This window comes from Rhincodon typus, chromosome 3, assembly GCF_021869965.1.
Source record: "Rhincodon typus isolate 14 chromosome 3, sRhiTyp1.1, whole genome shotgun sequence".
NCBI classification, from domain to species: Eukaryota; Metazoa; Chordata; class Chondrichthyes; order Orectolobiformes; family Rhincodontidae; genus Rhincodon; species Rhincodon typus.
In genome coordinates this window covers 22,546,842-22,568,821 of record NC_063334.1, presented here as the reverse complement: position 1 = coordinate 22,568,821, position 21,980 = coordinate 22,546,842, and the positions used below count along the sequence as shown (strand labels likewise).

At 39.7% G+C, this 21,980-nt stretch overlaps 1 protein-coding gene across 1 annotated transcript in view; it reads left to right on the top strand.

The window, feature by feature from the left end:
- LOC109936206 (centlein-like) overlaps positions 1–21,980 on the top strand; it is a 211,266-nt gene that overhangs the window by 126,767 nt on the left and 62,519 nt on the right. The window contains exon 5 of the mRNA XM_048595425.1: positions 11,101–11,227. Coding sequence (XP_048451382.1) covers positions 11,101–11,227 — 127 coding nt within the window. The remainder of the gene's footprint in view (positions 1–11,100; positions 11,228–21,980) is intronic.

Sequence of the window (21,980 nt, the reverse complement as noted above, 5' to 3'; positions counted from 1 at the left end):
CGTCAATGTATCTAACTGTCCCCGTGGATAGCTTGGTGGCTGCCATAGGCAGCAGATCCAGCAGAGCACCTATGGGCTGTCAGAAATGCAAGAAGATCTGCACTTCACTGCTTTAGTCATTGGTGTTCAACACCAACAGCGAGGCAGTGAGTGAGCCATGAACAAAGGAATTGAGTGCCGTGAAAAGCGAGCTAAGAAGCCAGTGACACACAGTTTTCAAATGCATGAGTTGGGTGTCTTTCCTTGCACACAAAGCAGCCTGGCAGCAATAAGGTACAGAGCTGATGGTCCAAAGGACCTCTTCTGTACTGTATGAGTCTATAAGGTGCTAGTGAGCTACAAAATGCAATTTTCAAGTTCTAAACTCTGTTAGGTATGCTATGATGATGTGGTGCTGATGCCATCTGTGGTTGGAGGGTACAGGTGGTCGCTGCTGACAGTACACTAAAATGTTGGGAAATGCTGGCCAAGCTGAAAGCCTGGAGAAGACATCAGGAAGCTGCAGCCACCAGATAATCACTCTGACTTTGACATTGTGAATTGGCGCCTTTTAGTTCCTCTCAACTATTTAGGATAATAGCAGCCTGCATGTAAATGAGGCAAGATTAGATAATAATAAGACATAATACATGCAAATAGGTGCCTCACTGTTCACTAGCAAGATTTTCATGTAACTGTTGAAACCTTAAGTGGACAATCAAACTATTTTTTTCTGAATGCCAAAAATCCCATTTTTCCTTAAACAAAAAAATCCAAAGAACTGCAGATGCTGGAAATCAGAAACAAAATCAGAAACTCACAGAAGAAGGGTCACTGGACCCGAAACATTAACTCAGCTTTCTCTCCACACAGACCACCAGACCTGCTGAGATTTTCCAGCAGTTTCTGATTTTGTTTCCCATTTTTCCTTTCTCACTTTAGTTTCCTTATTGTTTCGCTGTTGCCAACATCATTCAGGGTCCGTGGAAGTTCCACCTAGTGCATTTGTTCAATGGTGAGAAATTTTGAACTGTTGATTTCCAAAGAGACCTAGATGTCCTTGTTCACAAGCATTTGAAAGCTAACATGCAGGTGCAACAAGCCAATAGAAATGCAAATAGTATGTTGGACTTTACCTTGTACACAAATCCTTCAGCAATAAAGATTTCTTGCAGCAATTGGTTGAGACTGCGTTTAGAGTATTGTGCAGATTTGAATTTCTTGTATAGAGAAAGATACATTAGGCGCAGCAGGAGTGCAACTAAGGTTCCTCTGATACCATGTTTGTATTTCTGATGAGAGATTGATGAGACTAGACCAATATTCCCAAGAGATTTGCAAGAATGTGATATGATCTCAATGAAATGTGAAAAAATTCTTACTGGGATTAAAGGGTATGTGAAGGAAGGATGTTTCCTGTTGCTCGGGGGTCTGGAACTAGGGAACACAGTCTTAGAATAAGTGAAAGACTGTTTAGGATTAGAGATGAGGAGAAATTTCTTCAGCTAGAGGGTGGTGAATCTTTTGAATCTCTACCTCAGAGAGCTGTAGCGTCTCAGTCATTTAATGTGTTCAAAACAGAGATCGATATATATCTAGATATCAAAGGTATCAAAGATTTATGGGGTAGTCTGGGAAAGCGATATTGAAAGAAAAGATCAGCTATCATATAGCTGAATTGTGGACCTTGGTGCTGATTAACATCTTCTGTTCCTGCTCCTGTCTCCTATGGCAAGGACACAGAATGCACTCTGAGTGGGTGATTTCAATGCCCATCACTAAGAGGGGTTCAGCAGCTCTGCTACTGACCAAGCTGGTCAAGTCCTAAAGGTCACTGCTTATGGTTAAAGTCTTTGGGAGGTAGTAAGAAAACCAAAAAGAGGAATAATATTCTTGATTTCATTCCCATCAATCTGCCTGCCCCAAATACATTTTTCCATGACAGTATTAGTAAGAGGGACCACTATACAGCCCTTGTGGAGATGAAGTCACACTGAGAATAGCCTCCATCATGTTGTTGTGCCACTATAACCGTGATAAGTAGGACTGACTTCAAACAGATCTGGCAACTTAAGACTGCATATCAATGATATGCCCAGCATATCCCCCACTCTATTATTACCAATACGCAAGGAGATCAACACTCATTCATTGAAGTGCAGAAGGGATTGCCAGGAGCAGCCCAGGTGTACCTATAAATAAGATATCAAACCGGCGAAGCTACAAAACAGGACTACTTGCATACCAAACGGCATAAGCAGCAAGTGATACATGTGGCTAAGCAATTTTACAGCTCATGGATCGGATCAAAGTTTTGCAGTCCTTCCACATTCAATTGTAAATGGTTGTGGACAATTAAACAACTCACGAGAGGAGGAGATTCCACAAATATCTCTATACTCAAGGATGGGAATCCAAACCTAACAGTGCAAGAGATAAGGCTAAAACATTGGCAACAATCTTCAGTCAGAGTGCCTACGGGTTAATCCATCTCAGTCTCTTCCAGTGATCCTCAGCGTGACAGATGCCAGTTTTTAGCCAATTCGATTCACTGCACAAACTATCAAGAAATAGCCGAAGCACTGGATACTTCAGAGGCTATGGGTTCTGGGAGCATTCCAACAATAGTACTGAAGACCTGTGCTCCAGAACTTGTTGCATACCTAGCCAAGATATTTTAGTACGACACTGGCATTTATCCGACAGTCTGGAAAATTGCCCATTTGTGTCCTTTACACCAAATGCAGGACAGATTCAATATGGCCAGTTACTGCTCCATCAATCTACTCGTGATCATCAGTAAAGCAACATTTGCTTAGCAGTAACCTGCTCATAAGAACATAAAAACTTTGCCATTTGATATGATCATGGCTGATCTCATCTTGGCCTCAAATACATTTTGCTGCCCACTCTCCATAACCCTTCAACCCATTACTAATTAAAAATCTGTATATTTCTGTCTTTAAATTTACTCCATGCCCCAGATCTACTGAACTCTGAGATAGTGAATTCCACAGATTCATGAACCTCCGAGAGAAGGAATTTTTTCTTGTTTCTGTTTTATGTCTATTATCTCTTATCCTAAAGCTATCACCTCTCATTCTAGATTGCCCCACATGAGGAAACATCCTTTCTCCAAGCACTTTGTCAATCCCCTTTGTCATTTTATATCTCCATTAGATCTCCTCTCATTCTTCTAAACTCCAGATAGTACAGGCCTAAACCGTTCAGTCTGTCTACTTAAGACAATCCGCTCATCCTTGGAATCAATCTAATGAACCTTTTCTGAACTGTCTCCAATACAACAACATCCCTCCTCAAGTAAGGGGACCAAAAGTGATGCAATATTCCAGGTACAGTCTCACTAATGCCTTGCCTTGTGTAGTTGTACTTTTATACACTATTCCTTTAGCAATAAATGCCACAATTCTATTTGCCTTTCTTATTACCTGCTGTATCCACGTATTAACGTCATTGATGCCTAGTTGGAGTCTGCCAGGGCATCTCACCTCTGTATCTAATTTCAGCCCTAGTTCAACATGGACATAAAAGCTGAATTTCTGGGTAAGATGAGAGTAACTGTCCTTGACATCAAAGCCTCATTTAACTGAGTATGGCATCAAGAAGCCTCAGCAAAACCAGAGTTCATATGAATCAGGGGAAAAAAACTCTCCACTCTTTACAGGTATACCAAGCACAACAGATGATGGTTGTGATTCTAGGATGTAAGTCATCTCAGCTCTGGGACATAGCTGCTGAGGGTATTATCCTAGGCCTAGCCGTTTTCAGCTGCTTCTTCAACATTTTAATGTCAGAAGTGGGGATGCTTGCTGATGAGTGCACAATGTCCATCACCATTCACAGCTCCTCAGATGCAGAAACAGTCCATATTCAAATGCAGCAAGATCTGGTCAGTAGCCAGTCTAGGTCAAAATCCAGTAACTCCTATTCAATGGCATTGTAGGGACACCCACCCAAACCTAGCAGTGGTTTAAAAAGGCAGCTCATCACCACCTTCTCAAGGCTAACTAGGTCTGGGCAATAAATGGCCCAGCCAATGGCATGTACATCCCATGAATGAATACAAAGAAATTCCTCTTTCTATTAACTCCTGCCCTAAGCCAGTTTAAGATCCAAACTGCCCTTGTACCTTGTGAACTCTTGATTTTTTTCTGACCAATTACCACATAGAACTTTGTCAACAGGCTTCCTAAAATCCTTGTAGACAACATGAATCATCTTCATCAAACCTCCTAGTTACCTTTCACATTAGTCAGTTATGACTTTCCCTTATCAAATTCATCCTAACTGTCCTTCATCCAACTGTCCTCGCAACTTAGTCTGTACTGCCCCTAGGTTATTTTCGTAAAGGTTCTGCATTAATAACCTTGGCATGACTGGCCTGTTCGTACCGGGTGTATCCCTTCATTCCTTGTTAAACAATGGTACAACATTAAGGTATTCCTGCTCTCTGATGCCATTTCTGTAGCCAGAGAAGATTAGAAAATTGTGGTTACAGGGCACCTGCTATTCTCTCTTACAGTTTGAAATACATGTCCTCTGGACTTGGTATTATCGACTTTCAAAGTTCTAAAGTTTAACATTTTCTCTTTTTTTTAATGCATCTAGTGTTTTATCCAGTGTATATGATTCAGTATTTCACAAGTATCCTCTTTATGTTGTCTGCATAATCTTTAAGAGAAACATTAAATCATTCAAGAAATGTATACTGTGATGTAGGAATTCAATGGCCTTTTCCAGTTGGCTGAATTCTACTGCCAAACACTAATTAAGCAACTAATGAACTATCATGAACTATAGCCATAGCAAAGATGTAATATACTTAAAGTACTTCAAAAATTTCCAAATAGTTTTTAGAAGTTAGATGTTACAAGGAATAATTGTATGTCGTATTAGGCCAGCCATTAATATTCCTTATGAATTAGTACAAATTCTTATTTACAGGATAGCATTCTGTTAACAGCAGTGAATGATCAGTTAGATTAACATTTAAGATTTATACTGTGACATCAAGTTCTGAGCTTTGAACATCTCCCTTAAATTAAGTGTGCCACTGGGGCTGGTTGGTTGCTGAAGTGTTTGAAGTTCAAATTATTTTACAGATCTCCAATGACAGCACGACAGCATTGATTTTATGTTCAGATTTTAGAAGCAAAAGGGAAAAGCATGCATGCTGGAAATGTGACACGTATAAAACAGAAACTGCTGGCAGAAGTAATTCAGCCCAATGTGCTGGGAAAGTGAGGTTAATGTTGCAGGCATTAATGAACTTTTTTTCCAATATTTGCAATTTTTAATGAAAATTGATAGTATTTATACCGTTTTCCTATTTATTTCTCAAAACTATTTTTATTTAAGTTTTTAGCTTTCAAGTACTGTTAAGTAATTAGTTAATGTAGCCCCAACAAATTAAAATCCATCCAGTACACATCAATTTATAGCAAAGCATACTGATACTATGCTTTCAGTCAAAAATTACTTTTCGTAAGATGAGTAGCTAATAAGTAAGCATTTATTTCATCACATAACGTAGTCGAGTGGTTTTGCACTGCATTGTACAAATCTCAAGATTTCTCAAGAGATCTCAAGATCTTAAGAAAAATCTCAACTACATGGTTCTGACAGATTTAACTTCACCTGGCTGCAGTGTTCATGTGGTCCCAGAGCTGTTGCTGTTGCTTTAATCTTAAAACATATTGTAAAATGAAGTATCCATGTATTTTAAGTAATTTCTAACAAGTACAAGGGAATGAAAAGTACATATTCTATTAAAATAACAGTTTACATTGTGATCTGGTGTGTAGGAGCAAATTACCGCAGATGCTGGAGTCATCTAGACTTGAAATGTTAGCTTGTTCCCTCTCCTTGGACAATGTCTGACCTGCTGTGATCTCCAGCATTGGTTGTTTTCAGTGATCTGGTGTGTGCTGCCTATGAGGAACCAGATTCAAAAGTTCCTTTCAAAAAAGAATTAGATAAATACTTGAAGAGGAGAAAATTTACAGACTATGGGGAAAGAGCAGCAGAATTGGGCTAACTGATTCACTCTTTCAAAAAGCCAGCATGAGTACAATAGACTGAATGACCACCTTCTGTGCTGTATATTTATATGTAATTATTATCAAATGCCTCCAGCTTACAGCAGTATGCCAGAAAGACTTCAGTAATCAACATAATTCTACTTTAACACGTGTTCTCATCAATTGAAGAAATTATCTCACTTTTCAAAAAATAAAGTACACTAACCTACAGGTTAGTAATGAAACATATTCTTAATTGGACCAAATCAGACCTCTTCCTGTGCATAAGCTTATAACCAGTTTTAACCCAGGGTTTTGCCCCCTTCCAGAGAACCCTATCACAGTTTCCTATAGCCCATTTACTTCCTTCTCCAGTGACATCTTTGTGAGCAGTCTTTGATTCTTTCCTCTCCACAGCAATATTTTCTCAGGAAATCGATACCCTTTAAAACAAATGCAGTAATCTAAGCATTAAATACTGAATTTTTGAACCTTTATGCCTGTATATGGCAAGATCACAAAACTTCAGACACCCCTACTCCTGTTTTATTCTCTCATTAGTTTTCTACTTTTCTCTACCTTTTAATGGTATGACCCATATGAGGAAGCCATGGGACTCACACTAGGGCATGTTGAATATCATGTTAGTTCTTAAATAGACATTCTACGCTCCCATAACTCTGTTTCATAGCTTGGCAGCATTTTGTTCCCTCGGGACTGTATTTTGTGACAGCTGCATCCTAAAATCTTCAATTTCACCTACATTTAATTAGTTCTGACTGGCAATAACTGCAATTGCCTGAATTGATCTGACTTTGTGAAACAGACTCTAGTTGAACGTTAGTTCAATGATGATAGAGTGAATTTTCTCCCTCTGGCAGCCAGATGTATAAAGTAGTAGCAATTTTTCAGACCTGACATACTTAAATCTTTGTATTTCAAAGTTATTTGCATTGGCTATTTTATGATGATTATTAAGTTTTCAGTTAACACTGAGAATGGTGAGAATTGAAATCACACATTTATTTTGTAATTAAAGATGTACAATGTCTGGGATGTTAAATGATAGTTGTAAAAAGGCTGTCGAGAAATGAAAACCTAAAGAACTGCAGATGCTGTAAATCAGGAACAAAAACAGAAGTTACTGGAAAAGCTCAGCAGGTCTGGCAGCATATGTGAAGGAAAAAAGAGAGTTAATGTTTCGGGTCCAGTGACCCTTCCCCACTTCTGAGGAAGGGTCCCAGAAACGTTAACTTTGTTTTTTCCTTCACAGATGCTGCCAGACCTGCTGAGCTTTTCCAGCAACTTTGTTTTTGTGTCTAAAAATGATATGGTTAAGCAAGAGTGGCTGCAGTATCAAGGTATTAGGCAGTTTAGCTCTGAAGCTACTTCTTTTAATATCTAGGTTACATCCCATTAGATCCAGGGGACTGAATGGCCTTTAGTCCATTTGTTTCCATAGCACGTTTTCTCTAGTAACCGTGATTATATTTATTTCTTCTCCCTTTTTTAGAATGCTGTTAATGTTTTCTACCGTGAAGTCTAATGCAAAGTATTTTTTCAACCTCTCTGCCATTTCCTAGTTCCCCATTATTATTTTTCCAGCATTGTTCTCTATGGGTTTTATGTTCACTTTGGCTTCTGTCTTCCTTTTTATATATTTAGAAAAGCTCACGCCATCAATACATTAGATTGTACAAGAATGCTGAAATAACTTAGATGTTTGTCGGATTAAGAGGATTAAAGAGACAAGAAAAGGAGAATCCATGGCAGAAAAATAGGATATGAACTTTAAAATCAGGGTGTTGCTTATCTCTCAGCTATTGTAGGACATTGAGCATAGGAGTGATGAGTGAGTAGGACATAGTCTGTTTCAGGATTGGGCAGAGGAGCTTTGAATGAGCTCAAGTTCATAGATGGATGGAAGATGGCTAGCAAATATTGGGAATGGTTGAGGACAGTAACAACAAAGGTGTGAATGAATATTTCACCATCCAAGGAGCTGAGGCAGAGATGGGCGATATTACAGAGGTGGAAGTATATGGTCTTCGAGGTGAAGATGAAGAGGGTAAGACATTGGAAGTTTGTATAAATAAGCAGACCATCTTCCAAATGGATGGGTGCATAGGCACATTATTAATAGTTCAATAGTTTGCACCAATTCAACTACATTCTAAATCCTTTGATTTCCCAGTGAGTTATGCCACGACATTATGTAATTTTTTAATCATATGTTATTAGTTTTTTCTCACATTGATCACAATTAATTGAATCATTCAATTCACTCTTTATTCACATGAATCATGATTTTCTTATGATTCATCATGAAGAATTGCAGTTAATCTGTTAGAAACATTTTTAAATCAAATTGTTAGAAGTTGGTTGCAGTTTTCTTCACCATTTTAATATTTTAATCTTGTCCCTCAATCGTCCATTTTGAATGGTATCTATCTTTTTTGTTTTCACTTAAGTTCCCTGAGTTGAACGTGAGTTCAATGATGATAGAGTGAATTTCTGTTTATAAATGTACTATGCTCATTAGAAAAGTATAATTCCTTTTTCGTCCCCAAAACTCAAATCTCAATGGATAACCAGAACACTGAACTTATCAAGAGGTTGTATTATTAAAATAATTTGTCTGAAGCTTATTATGGTTTTCGATCATTTCTTTGTGAATCACTGTGATCATTGTGAGGGAATCTTGAACTGGAAAGCAGGACAGTGTCCAGTTCAAGAATCAAATGCCAGCATCAAGCATAACCTAGCTAGGTGTTCCAAAACACTCCACATTCCATTGTGGGAACAGTACACCTGTTTGCATTGTGAGGAAAGCTTGAAGGCATCCTGAAGTCTGTCTGACTGATATTGAGAGTTTGTGCCAAATTAGTTATTCATTTATGCTTTGGATTCTTGACCCTTGGAGCTGCATTGAGATAGCAGAGCTTGTTTTATGAAAGATCTTACAACTAGTAGTCAGAATTAGATATTTACTGGATTAGTGTCCAGTTTTTCACCCAGGGTTGTAGAAGGGAATGACCAATGATGAACCTGTAAGTTAAAGGAATGGTGCACAGAGCACAATTTTCAAATAGTTTACTTGATCTTGCAGAATTGATTTGAGAAATTTAATTAGACTGCACTGTTGTATGAGCCATGAGCACCATCCTCAACATTGTAGCAATACAGTTACTGCAACTTTCAATAATATAGAACTTTATTTTATCTTCAAATCTTACCTTGTCCCTAATTTGTATAATACTAATTCCACATTGACTGGTTTGCTCTTTATCCTATTTATGACTAGTTCTTTGACTAACAGGCCTTGTGGCAAAGGGATTTATTGGACTATATATCTGACGACATTAAAAATGTAAAATTTAATGAAATATATTTCCTTTCCTTAAGGGATAACATCAATTTAAAAAGAACTTCAGCCGTAAAATGCTGCTTGAATCAACTATGTACATTTCATATATTCATTTCACGTGACTCATTTTCATTGCAAGATCTTTTACCTTTGTTCGACAGCAAGGAAACATTTTTTAAAAGCTTATTTCAAATTTGTGCAGCACAAAGTAATTTGTGGAGGTGTTACACTTCAGTGTAGACTGTAAGAAATAGTAACATGTACCATGTAATTGCATACAAACCAAATTCTACGTTTGTATTCAGGATAGTAAAATGTAGGGTATGGAGGTTAGATTGATCTTAGTAGGATAATAGGTCGGCACAACATCGTGGGCCAAAGGGCCTGTACTGTGCTGTACTGTTCTATGTTCTGTGTTTAATAAATGTTCGTTGTTATATCTAACATAGTTTACAACAGATGTTTAGAACAAAATATCTTACGATCAAAGTTCATTTATTATATAGAAGCTGTACAATATATGTACTTACAAACATATTGTGAAAATTTAAGGTACAACAATTGCATTGTTGTTTGTAATGGACTTAGTAGATGTCAGATATCCTAGCTGTAACAAAACTTTCCTGGCCCCCCATCTTATGTCATCCATAAGCTTAATTTCATCCAAACTCTGCTACCTGATCTAACTTTCTCCAAATATGTTCACCTATTATCTGTGGGTTTATTAGCCGACATTGTCTCTCCATCCAGCAAATTCAGATCATTGTTTTTAAATTTCTCCATTGGCCTCTGCTGTTTTTGCCCCACCAAAGTCCTCTAGCCTTTTAATGTTTTGAGATCTCTGCGCTTGGATTTCTAGGGTGTTTTGCATCTTCTTTTTCAATCTCTGCATCATTCGCAGTGGTGTCTTCATCTGTCAAAGCCCTATGCTCTAGAACTTCCTTTCTAAACATCTCTGCCTGTTTGCTTGCCTTCCCTATAATAATATAGTTCTTAAAATCTACATCTTTGACTCATCTTTTGTTCACCTACCCTAATAATTTCTCATTATTAGGTCAGTCTCAAATTTTGTTTGGTAAAATTTCTATGAAGTACTTAATAATATTTTCCTAAGCTAAAGACATTGTCATCGTTTAATAACTTTTAGGCTTAACACTTTTCAAACTTGTTTCTGTATTATTTTCTTTGAATTTCCAGTCAATAACTGCTCCAATTGAAAAGTTGAAATTTGCCACTTTGAGATATTAAGGATTGGGGAAAATTGTGGTCTAAAAAAATTTACAAATTAAATACCCAATGTGATTTATGCTGCTAATTTTAATTTGCTATTGTGTGGAAAATAAGTATATTTATAAAATGAAGAATACTGTATTCAAAGATGCAAAAGCAACGTTCTGTAAATGCTGGAAATCGTGAGTGAAAACAAAAATTGATGGAAATGTTAAGCAGATCAGAAAACATCTGTCAGGAGGGAAGGAGTTAATATTTCAGTTTGATAATCTGACCTGCTGAGTATTTCTACCATTTTTCGTTTTAATAGATCAAAGATTGTTTGATTACTTACATATCTTTTCCACATAAATTACACATGCGGCCCATTTGAAATATAGATGTTAATTGTTTTATGTCAACTTTGTAAAAATATTAGTAATTATTACCTGAGCTCGACTTTAGTTAGTAACTGGATTTTATCTTTGTTGTATTTCTCTGCAGGATTGGTCGTATGGAAAGAGATATCAGCATGAAGCGACAATTAGTGGAAGATCTTAAATCAAAACTGAAAACAAATCAGGAAAATGATAAAGTGTATAAAGGATTGTTGGAAGATATGGAAAAGAAGGTAATTGTTGTTATTGAGTTTCTTGATTAAAGATTGGGCATTTTTTGATTTGCTCAAAGATGCAGGACCATATTTTAAAACTTGCCTTATAAGTTTCAAAAAATCTTTTCTGCAAGCCTTTGCCCTAATGTGATTTAATTCCCCATTTGCCCTGTTCTACTGATCTTTGTTACATCGCTATGAAAAGTGCAAAATATAGGACAATCACATAATCAGAGATGAGAAAGATTGGAGATAATGCAGTGTGGAGCTGGAGGAACACAGCAGGCCAGGCAGCATCAGAGGAGCGGATACGTGGGAGAGAAGATGGACAGGTTGTGTCAGGTCAAGGATGTGGGGCTGAGAGGGAGGGTTGGTCATGGGATGAGACCAGGAGTGGGAAATTTCCCACCTATCTGACCGTCCCACCTCACTGACCAATCCCCTCCACTCCCTATCTGCACTCGCCTATCACCATCCCACCTACCTTCCCCAGCACCACCGCTCCTCTCTATTTACTTCTGCGCTCCCTTCCCCCTCCCCATTTCTGAAGAAGGGTCCCGATTTGAAACATCAACTTTCCTGCCCCTCTGATGCTGTCTGGCCTGCTGTGTTCCTCCAGCTCCACACTGTGTTATCTCTGACTCCAGCATCTGTAGTCCTTACTATCTCTGAGTGATAAAGATTAGAAGCAATTTTCCCAAGTTACTCTTCTGGAAGGGTAGCTCCTACTTGCAGGAAGTATAAGGCCAAGGGGAGAAAATATGATGGGAAAGATTACAGTTAAGGTTCTATGCTACTTTGTAATAAGATACTATTTCATACCTACAAATTATGTTTAGTTTATAATTAATTAATTGAAAAATATTTGACAGGAATCACAATTCAGGTCGTGTGCCACAATTGTAACATGTGGCGATTGTGGAAAGCATTGCAATCCCAGACAAACAGCTTCAGCAATTCTGTGCATCTTGAGGAAATTCGGGTCAGAGTTGTTGATCGAATTCTGAGGTGCAGATATTGTGAGGAAACAGGGAGGGGCCAAGTTATCTGAACACTTGGAGTCAGACGATGGTCACTCCATTAAGGTAGTGGTAGGGGTCTGGTTAGTGGTCATATACAGGAAGGTGTAACTGAAGATCAGGCACAAAGGGAGACCCCAGATGCCATTCTGGAGGAGCTTTGACATTTGTCCTTTCGAACAGTTAGTGTTCTCACTGCTTGTGTGGGTGAGAACAAAGTCTACAAGGTGGATGAACAAACTGAATAGTGTTGAAATACAGGAAGCCATTCAAGTGTGGGTAGCAAAAAAGAATGTTGTGGTGATGGAGTATTGTAGCAGGTGTGGAGGATGGCTCCTGTCTGTCACTAACAAATGAATGCTTTGCATGAGAATATTCAGGAAGGAATAAATCCAAAAATAAAATGAGAAATACCGAGGCTGTTATTTGGCAGAGTCAACCAGGTGGAGACAGAATACTTAACAAAGTTAATAGGGTATTAGTGATGAGGTTATATTAGGGTGAAAAAGATACAGATGCTGTGTTTATACAAAATAGTCACAACAAATAGTTGAATTTATTGGTTCTGATATCATAGCTATTTTGAGCAAAGAGTAATTTGGTAATATGGAACTTCCATATTACTTGAAAAAATACACACTTTGTCAAAACATTTTATCTTTCACTCATCGGGCCAATTTGCAAGAAATACCACTGTAAGGGAAAAACATCATTTATGCTCAATGAGAGGAGAGTTGATTGGGGAAACAACACCATAATGGTATTGTTGCTAGATGTGTAGTCTAGAGACTGAAGTAACATTCTGAGGACTGATTTTGCATACCACCATGGCAATTTCACAAATAAATTGAGCAACAACCAGACATAGTCATACTCAAGAGATTGTGATCGTCTTCAAGACTGACACATACCTCGTTATTTTGTGACCTTTTGGCAGAACAGACACAGCAGAGTAGATGGCACAGTTGTATGCAGTCAGGAGGGAGTTGTCCTTGGAGTCCTCAACATTGAATCTAGGACCCATAAAGTCACATGGAATCAGGTGCAGAATCTTTCTGATTAGCACATAATTCCCTTCCCTCAGGTGATGAACCAGTACTCCTCAATTTTGAACACCAATTGGAGGAATCACTGAGGGTGACAAGAATGCACACTGTACTCTGGTTTGGGGTGGCATCTTTGGTTTCTATCACCATGGAAGGTGAGGCAGTGCCATTACTTAGGAGTTGGTCAAGTCCTAAAGCACATAGCTGCTAGACTAGGTCTGCTGCAGGTGGTAAGGGAAAAACAAACTTGACCCCATCCTCGCCAGTCTGCCTGTTGCCAATGTATCTAATCATAATAGCATCAATAGGAGTGAATACCGCATAGTCCTTGTGAAGATGATGTTCTGTCTTCGCATTAAGGATACCCGCCATCATATTGTGTGGCACTATCCACGTGCTAAGTCAGAGGAATTTTGAACAGATCTCGCAAATCAAAACTGGACATCCATGATGTGCTGTGGGCCATCACCAGCAACAGAACACAACCGGTAACCTCATGGCCCAGCATATTGGCCACTGTATCATTATTGTCAAGCCAACTCTGGTTCAATGAAGGGTGCAGGAGTGTATGACTGAAACAACATCAAGCATGCTTAAAATTGAGGGGTAAGTCTGGTGAAACAATACAAAATCATTTGTACATCATACAGTGTAGGCAGAATGATAAATGGGAGCTAAGTGATTTCACAGCCAACCCTCATCAGATTTAACATCCATGGTTCTGACTCATCCAGTCCTGAATGCTGGTGGACAATTAAACAACTCACTGGAGGAGGAGGCTCCATAAATATTCCCATCCTTAATGATGTGGGATCCCAGAACATCAATGCAAAAGATAAGGCTGAAGCATTTGCAGCAATCTTAGCCAAAAGTGCTACTTCTCTAGAGGTCTGCAGCATTACAGATGCCAGACCTCAGCCAATTTAGTTAACTCCACATGATATCATGAAACAACTGAAAACACTGAATGCTGCAAAGTATCCAAGCCCTGACAATATACCATCTACAACAAGTACTATAGCGGTAGCCTTGCCCTGCACCAAGCTGTCCCAGTACAGGAACAATATTAGCATGTATCTAGCAATGTGGAAAGTTATCCAGGTATGTCCAGTACGCATGAAGCAGCACGAATCAAACCCAGCCAAATAACAGCTTATCAGTCTATTTTCAATTGCCTGTAAAGTGATTGCAGGGGTCATCAACAGTGTTATCAAGAGCACTTGCTCGGAAATAATCTTCTCACTGGCTCTCAATTTGGGTTCTGCCAGGATCACTGCTCCTAATGTTGTTAAGAGCTAAACTCCAGAGGTGAAATGAGTGTCTTCCCATGACATCAAAGCAGGATTTGACCGCCTGTAGCATCAAAGAGTCTTAGCAAAATCAGAGTCAATTGGAATTGGCAGGGAAGTAGAGGGAGACTCATCGCTATTTGGAGTTATACTTATCACAAAGGAAGATGATTGTCATTAGAAGTCAGCCATCTGAGCTCCAGACATCACAACAGAACTTCCTCATGTTAGTGTCCTAGGCCCAACCTTTTATATGTGTAGATATATACTATGGCTACTCAGACCCAGTCAGTTTAACCTCTGCAGTGGGTAAGCTTCCAGAGACAATGAGTAGGGATAGAATTAGTAGGCACATGGAAAACAGTGGGTTGATTAGGAGAGTCAGCCTGGATATCTAAAAGGGAAATCATGTTTAAGTAACTTGCTGAAGAGGTAACAAAAATGTCGAAGAGGGTAATGCTGTTGATGTGGTGTACATGGATTTTCAGAATGTATTTGATACAGTGCCACACAACAGACTTGTGATGACGGCTGTAGGTCATGGAACAAAAGAGTCAGCAGCAACTTGGATTCAAAATTCACTGAGTGATAGGTAACAAGAGAGTAATGGTCAATGGATATTTTCAGGCTGGAGGAGGATTTGTAGTTGAATTCCCCAGAGTTCGACATTGGGATGACTAGCTTTTCCTGATGTAGATTAGTGATCTGGATCTTGATGTACAGGTAACAATTTTAAATCTTGCAGATGATACAAACTCAGAAAGAATTGCAAACTGTGATGAAGATAGCGTAGAACTCCAAAAGGATGAAGATAAGTTGGTGGAGTGGGCGGATAGCTGACAGATGAGCTCCAATGCAGAGAAATATGAAGTGATGCATTTTGGTATGATGACTATTGAAGCACAATATAAAATAGGGAGTACAATTCTCAAGGGAGTGCAGGACAGAGGGACCTGGGAGTATATGCCATTGTTGGAAGTGGGAGAATAGGCAGAGAGAGCATTAAATAAAGTATGCACTCTCCTTGGTTTTATTAATGGGGGCTTACAGTACAAGAGCAAGGAGATGATGCTGAACTTATATAAGACACTTGTTAGACTTCAGATATTGCGTACAGTTCTGTTTGCCACTTTAGAAGAAGGATGTGAATGCATTGGTGAGAGTGATTTTTTTTGTAAAGCAGGGAAACAGACCCTTCAGTCTAACCAGTCCATGCCGAACATAATCCCAAACTAAACTAGTCCCACCTGCCTGCTCCTGGTCCATATCCCTCCAAAGCTTTCCTATCCATGTACTTATACAAATGTCTTTTAAACGTTGTAATTGTGCCCACATCCAACACTTGCTCAGGAAGTTCATTCCACACATGAACCATGCACTGTGTAAAGAATTTGCCCATCATATTTTTTTAAATCTTTCTCCTCTCACCTTAAAAATTTGCCTCCTGGTTTTGAAATTCCCCATCCTAGGGAAATAATCCTCATTATTTTATAAAATTCTATAAGGTCGCCACTCAATCTCCTACGCTCCAATGAGAAAAGTCCCAGCCTACCCAGCCTTTCTTTATAACTCAAGTCTTCCATACCCAGCAACATCCTGGTAAATCTCTTCTGCATGCTCTCCACTTAATAATATCCTTTCTATGACTGGACGACCAGAACAGGACACAGTATTCCAGAAGAGGCCTCACCAATGTCCTCAACCTGACTTCCCAACTCCTATACTCAAAAGGACTGAGCAATGAAGGCAAGCGTGCCAAACACCTTTTTAACCATCCTGTCTATATGTGATGCAAACTTCGAAGAACTATGTATCTACCCCCAGGTCCCTCTGTTTTACAACACTATCCAATGCCCTATCATTAGTTGTATAAGCCCTGTCCTTGTTTTCTGTACCAAAATGCAGTACCTTGCATTTATCCAGATTGAACTCCATCTGCCATTTTTTAGCTCATTGACCCATTTGATCATGATCCCTTTGCAATCTTGGAAAACCTTCTTCACTGTCTACGATGCCATCAGTTTTGATGTCATCTTCAAAACTACTTACCATGCTTTGTGTATTCTCATCCAAATCATTTATATAAATGACAAACAAAAGAAGAGAAGGCTAAGATGAGATCAGATAGAAATTTTCAAAATAAGGAGGAACTGTTCCCCCTTATAAAGGGAACAAAAATAAAAGCATAGATTTAAAATGATTTGCAGAAAAAGTAAAGGTAATATGAGGAAAAACATTTTTCACTCAGTGAATAGTTTGAGTCTGGAATGGACTCTTGGAACTGTGGAAGAGTTAGATTGAATTGAGGTATTCAAACGGGTGTTGGATGGTTATTTGAAAAAAATGTGCAAGGATACAGGGAAAAAGCAGGAAGTTGGCACCTGGTAATGATGCCCATTTAAAGCACTGGTGCAGGCACAATGGGCCAAATGGCCCTCTTCTACACTGTAAGACTTCTGTGATTCTGGGAAGAGCAGATCAAGGCTAAGAATCCTGTGTGACTCACCTCCTGCTTCCTCAAAGCCTGTCCACCATTTAAAGGCACAAGTCAAGAATACTCTCCACTTGCCTGGATGAGTACCCTCCAACAGCACTCCAAGCACAACACCATCCTGGACAGAGCAGCCCTCTTGATTTACTCCACATCCACAAACCTTCATTTCCTCCTCCACCAATGTGACCCATCCTCCTGACAAACAATAAAGTGTACCATGCAAAGAATCACTGCATAAATTCACCACATCTCCCTAAAAGCACCTTGCAAATCCATGCCTATCCAGAACAAGGGCAGCAGATGCATGGGCAGGCCACCACCTGCACATTCCTCTCTTTACCACTCACCATTCCGACTTGAAAATAAATCACTGTTCTTTCAGTACCAGTGGGTCAAAATCAAGCAAGTCCCTCCCATACAGCATTTTTGATCTACCTGCACCAGATGTTACAGTTATGCGTTATGTAGCTAACATAGGAATTTAAGGGTTGCATGAGACTAAAAGAAAACGGCTTATAAAGTTTCCAGAAATAGTAGCAAACCTGAGGATTGCGAGGACTTTCAAATACAAAGGTCCAAGAACTAATATTAAAGGGGAAGAGATGACCTAATGGTATTATCACTGGAGTATTAATCCAGAGTCCTAGAACATCATCCTGGACAGAGCAGCCCTCTGCCATAGAGGGACTGAAGCACATGTTTACAAGACTTGTTCCTGAGAAATGTCCTACGAAGAGAGATTGGGGAATCTGGGCCTATTCTCTCAAATGTTTCAAAGAATGAAAAATGATCACATTGAAACCTACAGAATAGTTAACAAGGCAGATAGTTTAGATGACAGTAAGATGTTTTCCCTGTTTGGTGACTCTGAAACCAGAGGACACAATTGAGAAATAAGTGAGAAATCAATTAGGACCGAGATGAGAAATTTTTTTGCTTAGGGTGACTGTTTGGAATTCTCTACCACAAAGGGCTATGGAAGCTCAGTCATTGAGTATGTTTAAGTAGAGATTGACAGATTTATAAGTACTAACAATGTGTAGGAAAAAGCATGGGAGTAGATGAACGGTCATGATTATATTAGACAGTGAAGAAGGCTCAATGGGCTGAATGATCTACTCCTGCTCCCATAATCCTGAAATTTAGAAGAATAGGAAGTGATCTTATTGAAACTTGAAATTTTTAAGGGCCTGATACGGTAGATGCTGTGAGGTATTTAAGGTAAAGACTGAAGATGTGAAGAAAGATGCAGATGCTGAGTTGTTGAGGTTATTGAAGTCAGAGATTGATGGATATTTGGATACAGAAGAGATCAAGGGAAATGAGGGAAGTACAGGAAGACTCTGAGGTAGAAGATCACCCATGAGTTCAGTAAACGGTGGAATAGAAACATAGAAGATAGGAGTAGGATGATGCCATTTGGCTTGTCGAGCCTGCTCTGCCATTCATCACGATCATAGCTGATCGACCAACTCAATAGCCTAATCCTGCTTTCTGCCCATAACCTTTGATCCCATTCGCCCCAAGCGCTTTGTCTAGCCGCCTCTTGAATATATTCAACGTTTTGGCATCTGCTACTTCCTGTGGTAATGAATTCCACAGGCTCACCACTCTTTGCGTGAAGAAATGTCTCCTCATCTCCATCCAAAATGGTCTACCCCGAATCATCAGATTGTGACCCCTTGTCCTGGACATACCCGCCATCAGAAACATTGGCCTTGTTTCCATGGAGCGGAGTCAGAGAGAGGAGCACCTGGAGCACGGTTAGAATAAATCTAACTTACCTTGGGGATTCACGGCCTTGTTTCCAGGGAGCGGAGTCCGAGAGAGGGGCACCTGGAGCAACCGAAACCTAGCTGGAAAGATGACGTCACAGGAGAGCTGTGACTTGATTGGCTGATAGGAAATCAGCCCTAAATTTAAAAAGGACTCTCTAGGACTAATAAATAAATTAACTAACTGGGATTAACTAACTAATAACTTAATTAACCAAGTAGAGATGACTGGACAGATGATATGCTGTAGCTGTATGATGTGGGAGCTGGCTGATCCCATTGCGAGCTGCAGTGACCACGTCTGCTGCAAGCTGGAAGGTTGCTGGAATAACTTCGGCTCAGAATTGATGAGCTGGAATCTGAGCTTGAAACACTGCAGTACATCCAGGAGGGAGAGAAGTACCTCAATGCTTCGTTTCAAGAGACGGTCACATCTGGTAGGTTAAGTACTTCAAATTCAGTCAGTGATTAGGAACAGCAGCATGTGATTGCAAGTGAGGCAGTCAGGGGAATCCTGAATTCAGGAACAGAGGAGCCTCAGCTCTTGATCTTGTCCAACAGGTATCAGGTACTTGCTCCCTGTGAGGATGAGGAACAAAGCTGTAGCGAGGATGAGCCAACTGACCATTGCACTATAGTACAGGAGGCCATTCAAGATGGGAGACCAAAAAGACACATGATAGTTATAGGGGACTCGATAATTATGGGGAATTGATAGCATCCTTTGCAAGCAGGATTGAGTGTCCCACATGGTGTGTTGCCTGCCCGGTGCCAGGGTGAGGGACATCTCTGACTGGCTTGAAAGGATATTGAAGCAGGAGGATAAGGATCCAGTTGTTGTGGTTCACTTTGGACAACACGTTTATGGACAAACAACATAGGCAAGGCAAGGAAGGAGAACCTATTTGGAGGAACAAAATTAAGGAACAGGTCCTCAAGGGTTGTAATCTCCGGATTACTACTAGCCATGCAAATTGGCATGGAGATAAGAAGATTAGGAAAGTAAACATGTGGCTAAAGGAGTGGCGTGTGAAAGACGGGTTCCATTTCATGGGGCATTGGCATCAGTTTTGGAACAGGAGGGATCTGTATCGATGGGTCAGTCTCCACCTGAACCGATCTGGAACCGGTGTTTTAGCGAAAATGATAAAAGGGGCGGTCATTAGGACTTTAAACTAGTGAAATGGGGGGAAGGGACGGGAAAAACGACAGGAAATATAATGGTAAATAGAAAAGGAAACAGCAGGTTAACATTTATGCAGGAGTGTTTAACTACATCGAGGACCTATAAAGAAAGTTAAAAGGAAGGAAAACTCAGGAGATATTATTAATGGAGATGTTAAAATTTAAAAAGAAGGTATAAAAACTATTATAAGGACGCTCTACCTAAATGCTCGTAGCATTCAAAACAAGGTAGATGAGTTAACGCAAATGAGTATGATTTAGTAGCCATTACGGAGACGTGGTCGCAGGATGGTCACGGCTGGGAATTAAATACCCAGGGGTATCAGACTATTCGGAAGGACAGACAGGAAGGTAAGGGAGGTGGTGTTGCTCTGATATTTACAGACAACATCAGGGCGATAGTGAGATATGGTATAAGTTCTATGGAGAATAAGGTTGAATCCATTTGGGTGGAAATTAGAAATTCTAAGAAGAAAACGTCACTGATAGGCATAGTCTATAGGCCACCAAATAATAACATCACATTGGGATGGGCAATAAACAAAGAAATGACTAATGCCTGTAAAAATGGTATGGCAGTTATCGTGGGGGATTTTAATCTACATGTCAATTGGTCAAAACAGGTCAGTCAAGGCAGCCTTGAGGAGGAGTTCATTGAATGTATCCACGATAGTTTTCTTGAACGGTATGTAATGGAACTGACGAGGGGGGAAGCTATCCTATATCTGGTCCTGTGTAATGAGACAGGGATAATCATTAGGGGTCCTCTTGGAAAGAGCGATCACAGTATGGTTGAATGTCTGGTTGACAGTATGGAAAATGAGAAGATAAAATCCAATATAGATAGTTTAAGTGAGTGGATGAAGGTCTGGCAGATGGAATTCAATGTTGATAAATGTGAAGTCACCCATTTTGGTAGGAATAACAGTAAAATGGACTATTATTTGAACAGTAAAAAATTGCAGCATGCTACTGTGCAGAGGGACCTGGGTGTCCTTGTGCATGAATTGTAGAAGGTTGGTTTGCAGGTACAACAGGTAATTAAGAAGGCAAATGGAATTTTGTCCTTCATTGCTAGAGAGATTGAGATTAGAAGCAGGGAGATTATGTTGCAGCTGTATAGGGTGCTGGTGAGGCGATATCTGGAGTACTGCATGCAGCATTGGTATCCTTACTTGAGAAAAGATGTACTGGCATTGGAGGGGCTGCAGAGGAAGTTCACTAGGTTGATTCCAGAGTTAAGAAGGTTGGCTTCTGAGGAGAGGCTGAATAGACTGGGATTATATTTGTTGGAATTCAGAAGAATGAGGGGCGATCTTGTAGAAACACACAAAGTTATGAAGGGAATAGATAAGATAGAAGCAGGGAGGTTACTTCCATTGGCAGGGTGAAACTAGAACAAGAGGGCATAGCCTCAAAATTAGAAGGACCAGATTTAGGACTAAATTGAGGAGGAACTTCTTCACCCAAAGGATTGTGAATCTGTAGAATTCTCTGTCCAGTGAAGTAGTGAAGCTTCCTCATTAAATGTTTTTAAAGCTAAGATAGATAATTTTTTGAATAATAAAGGAATTAAAGGTTATGGTGAGAGGTTGGGTAAGTGGAACTGCGGCCATGAAAAGATCAGTCATAATCTTATTGAATGGCAGAGCAGACTCGATGGACCAGAAGTCCTACTCCTGCTCCTGGTTCTTATGTTCTAACATCCTCCTTGCATCTACCCTGTTCAGTCCTGTTAGAATTTTATAAGTCTCTATGAGATCCCCCACCTCATACGTCTGAATCCAGTGAAAACAATCCTAACCTAGTCACTCTCTCCTCATATGTCAGTCCTGCCACCCCCAGAATCAGCCTGGTAAACCTTCACCACACTCCCTTGAGCATCCTTACTCAGCAAAAGGAGACCAAACTTGCACACAGTATTCTCGGTGTGGCCTCACCAAGGCCCTGTATAACTGCAACA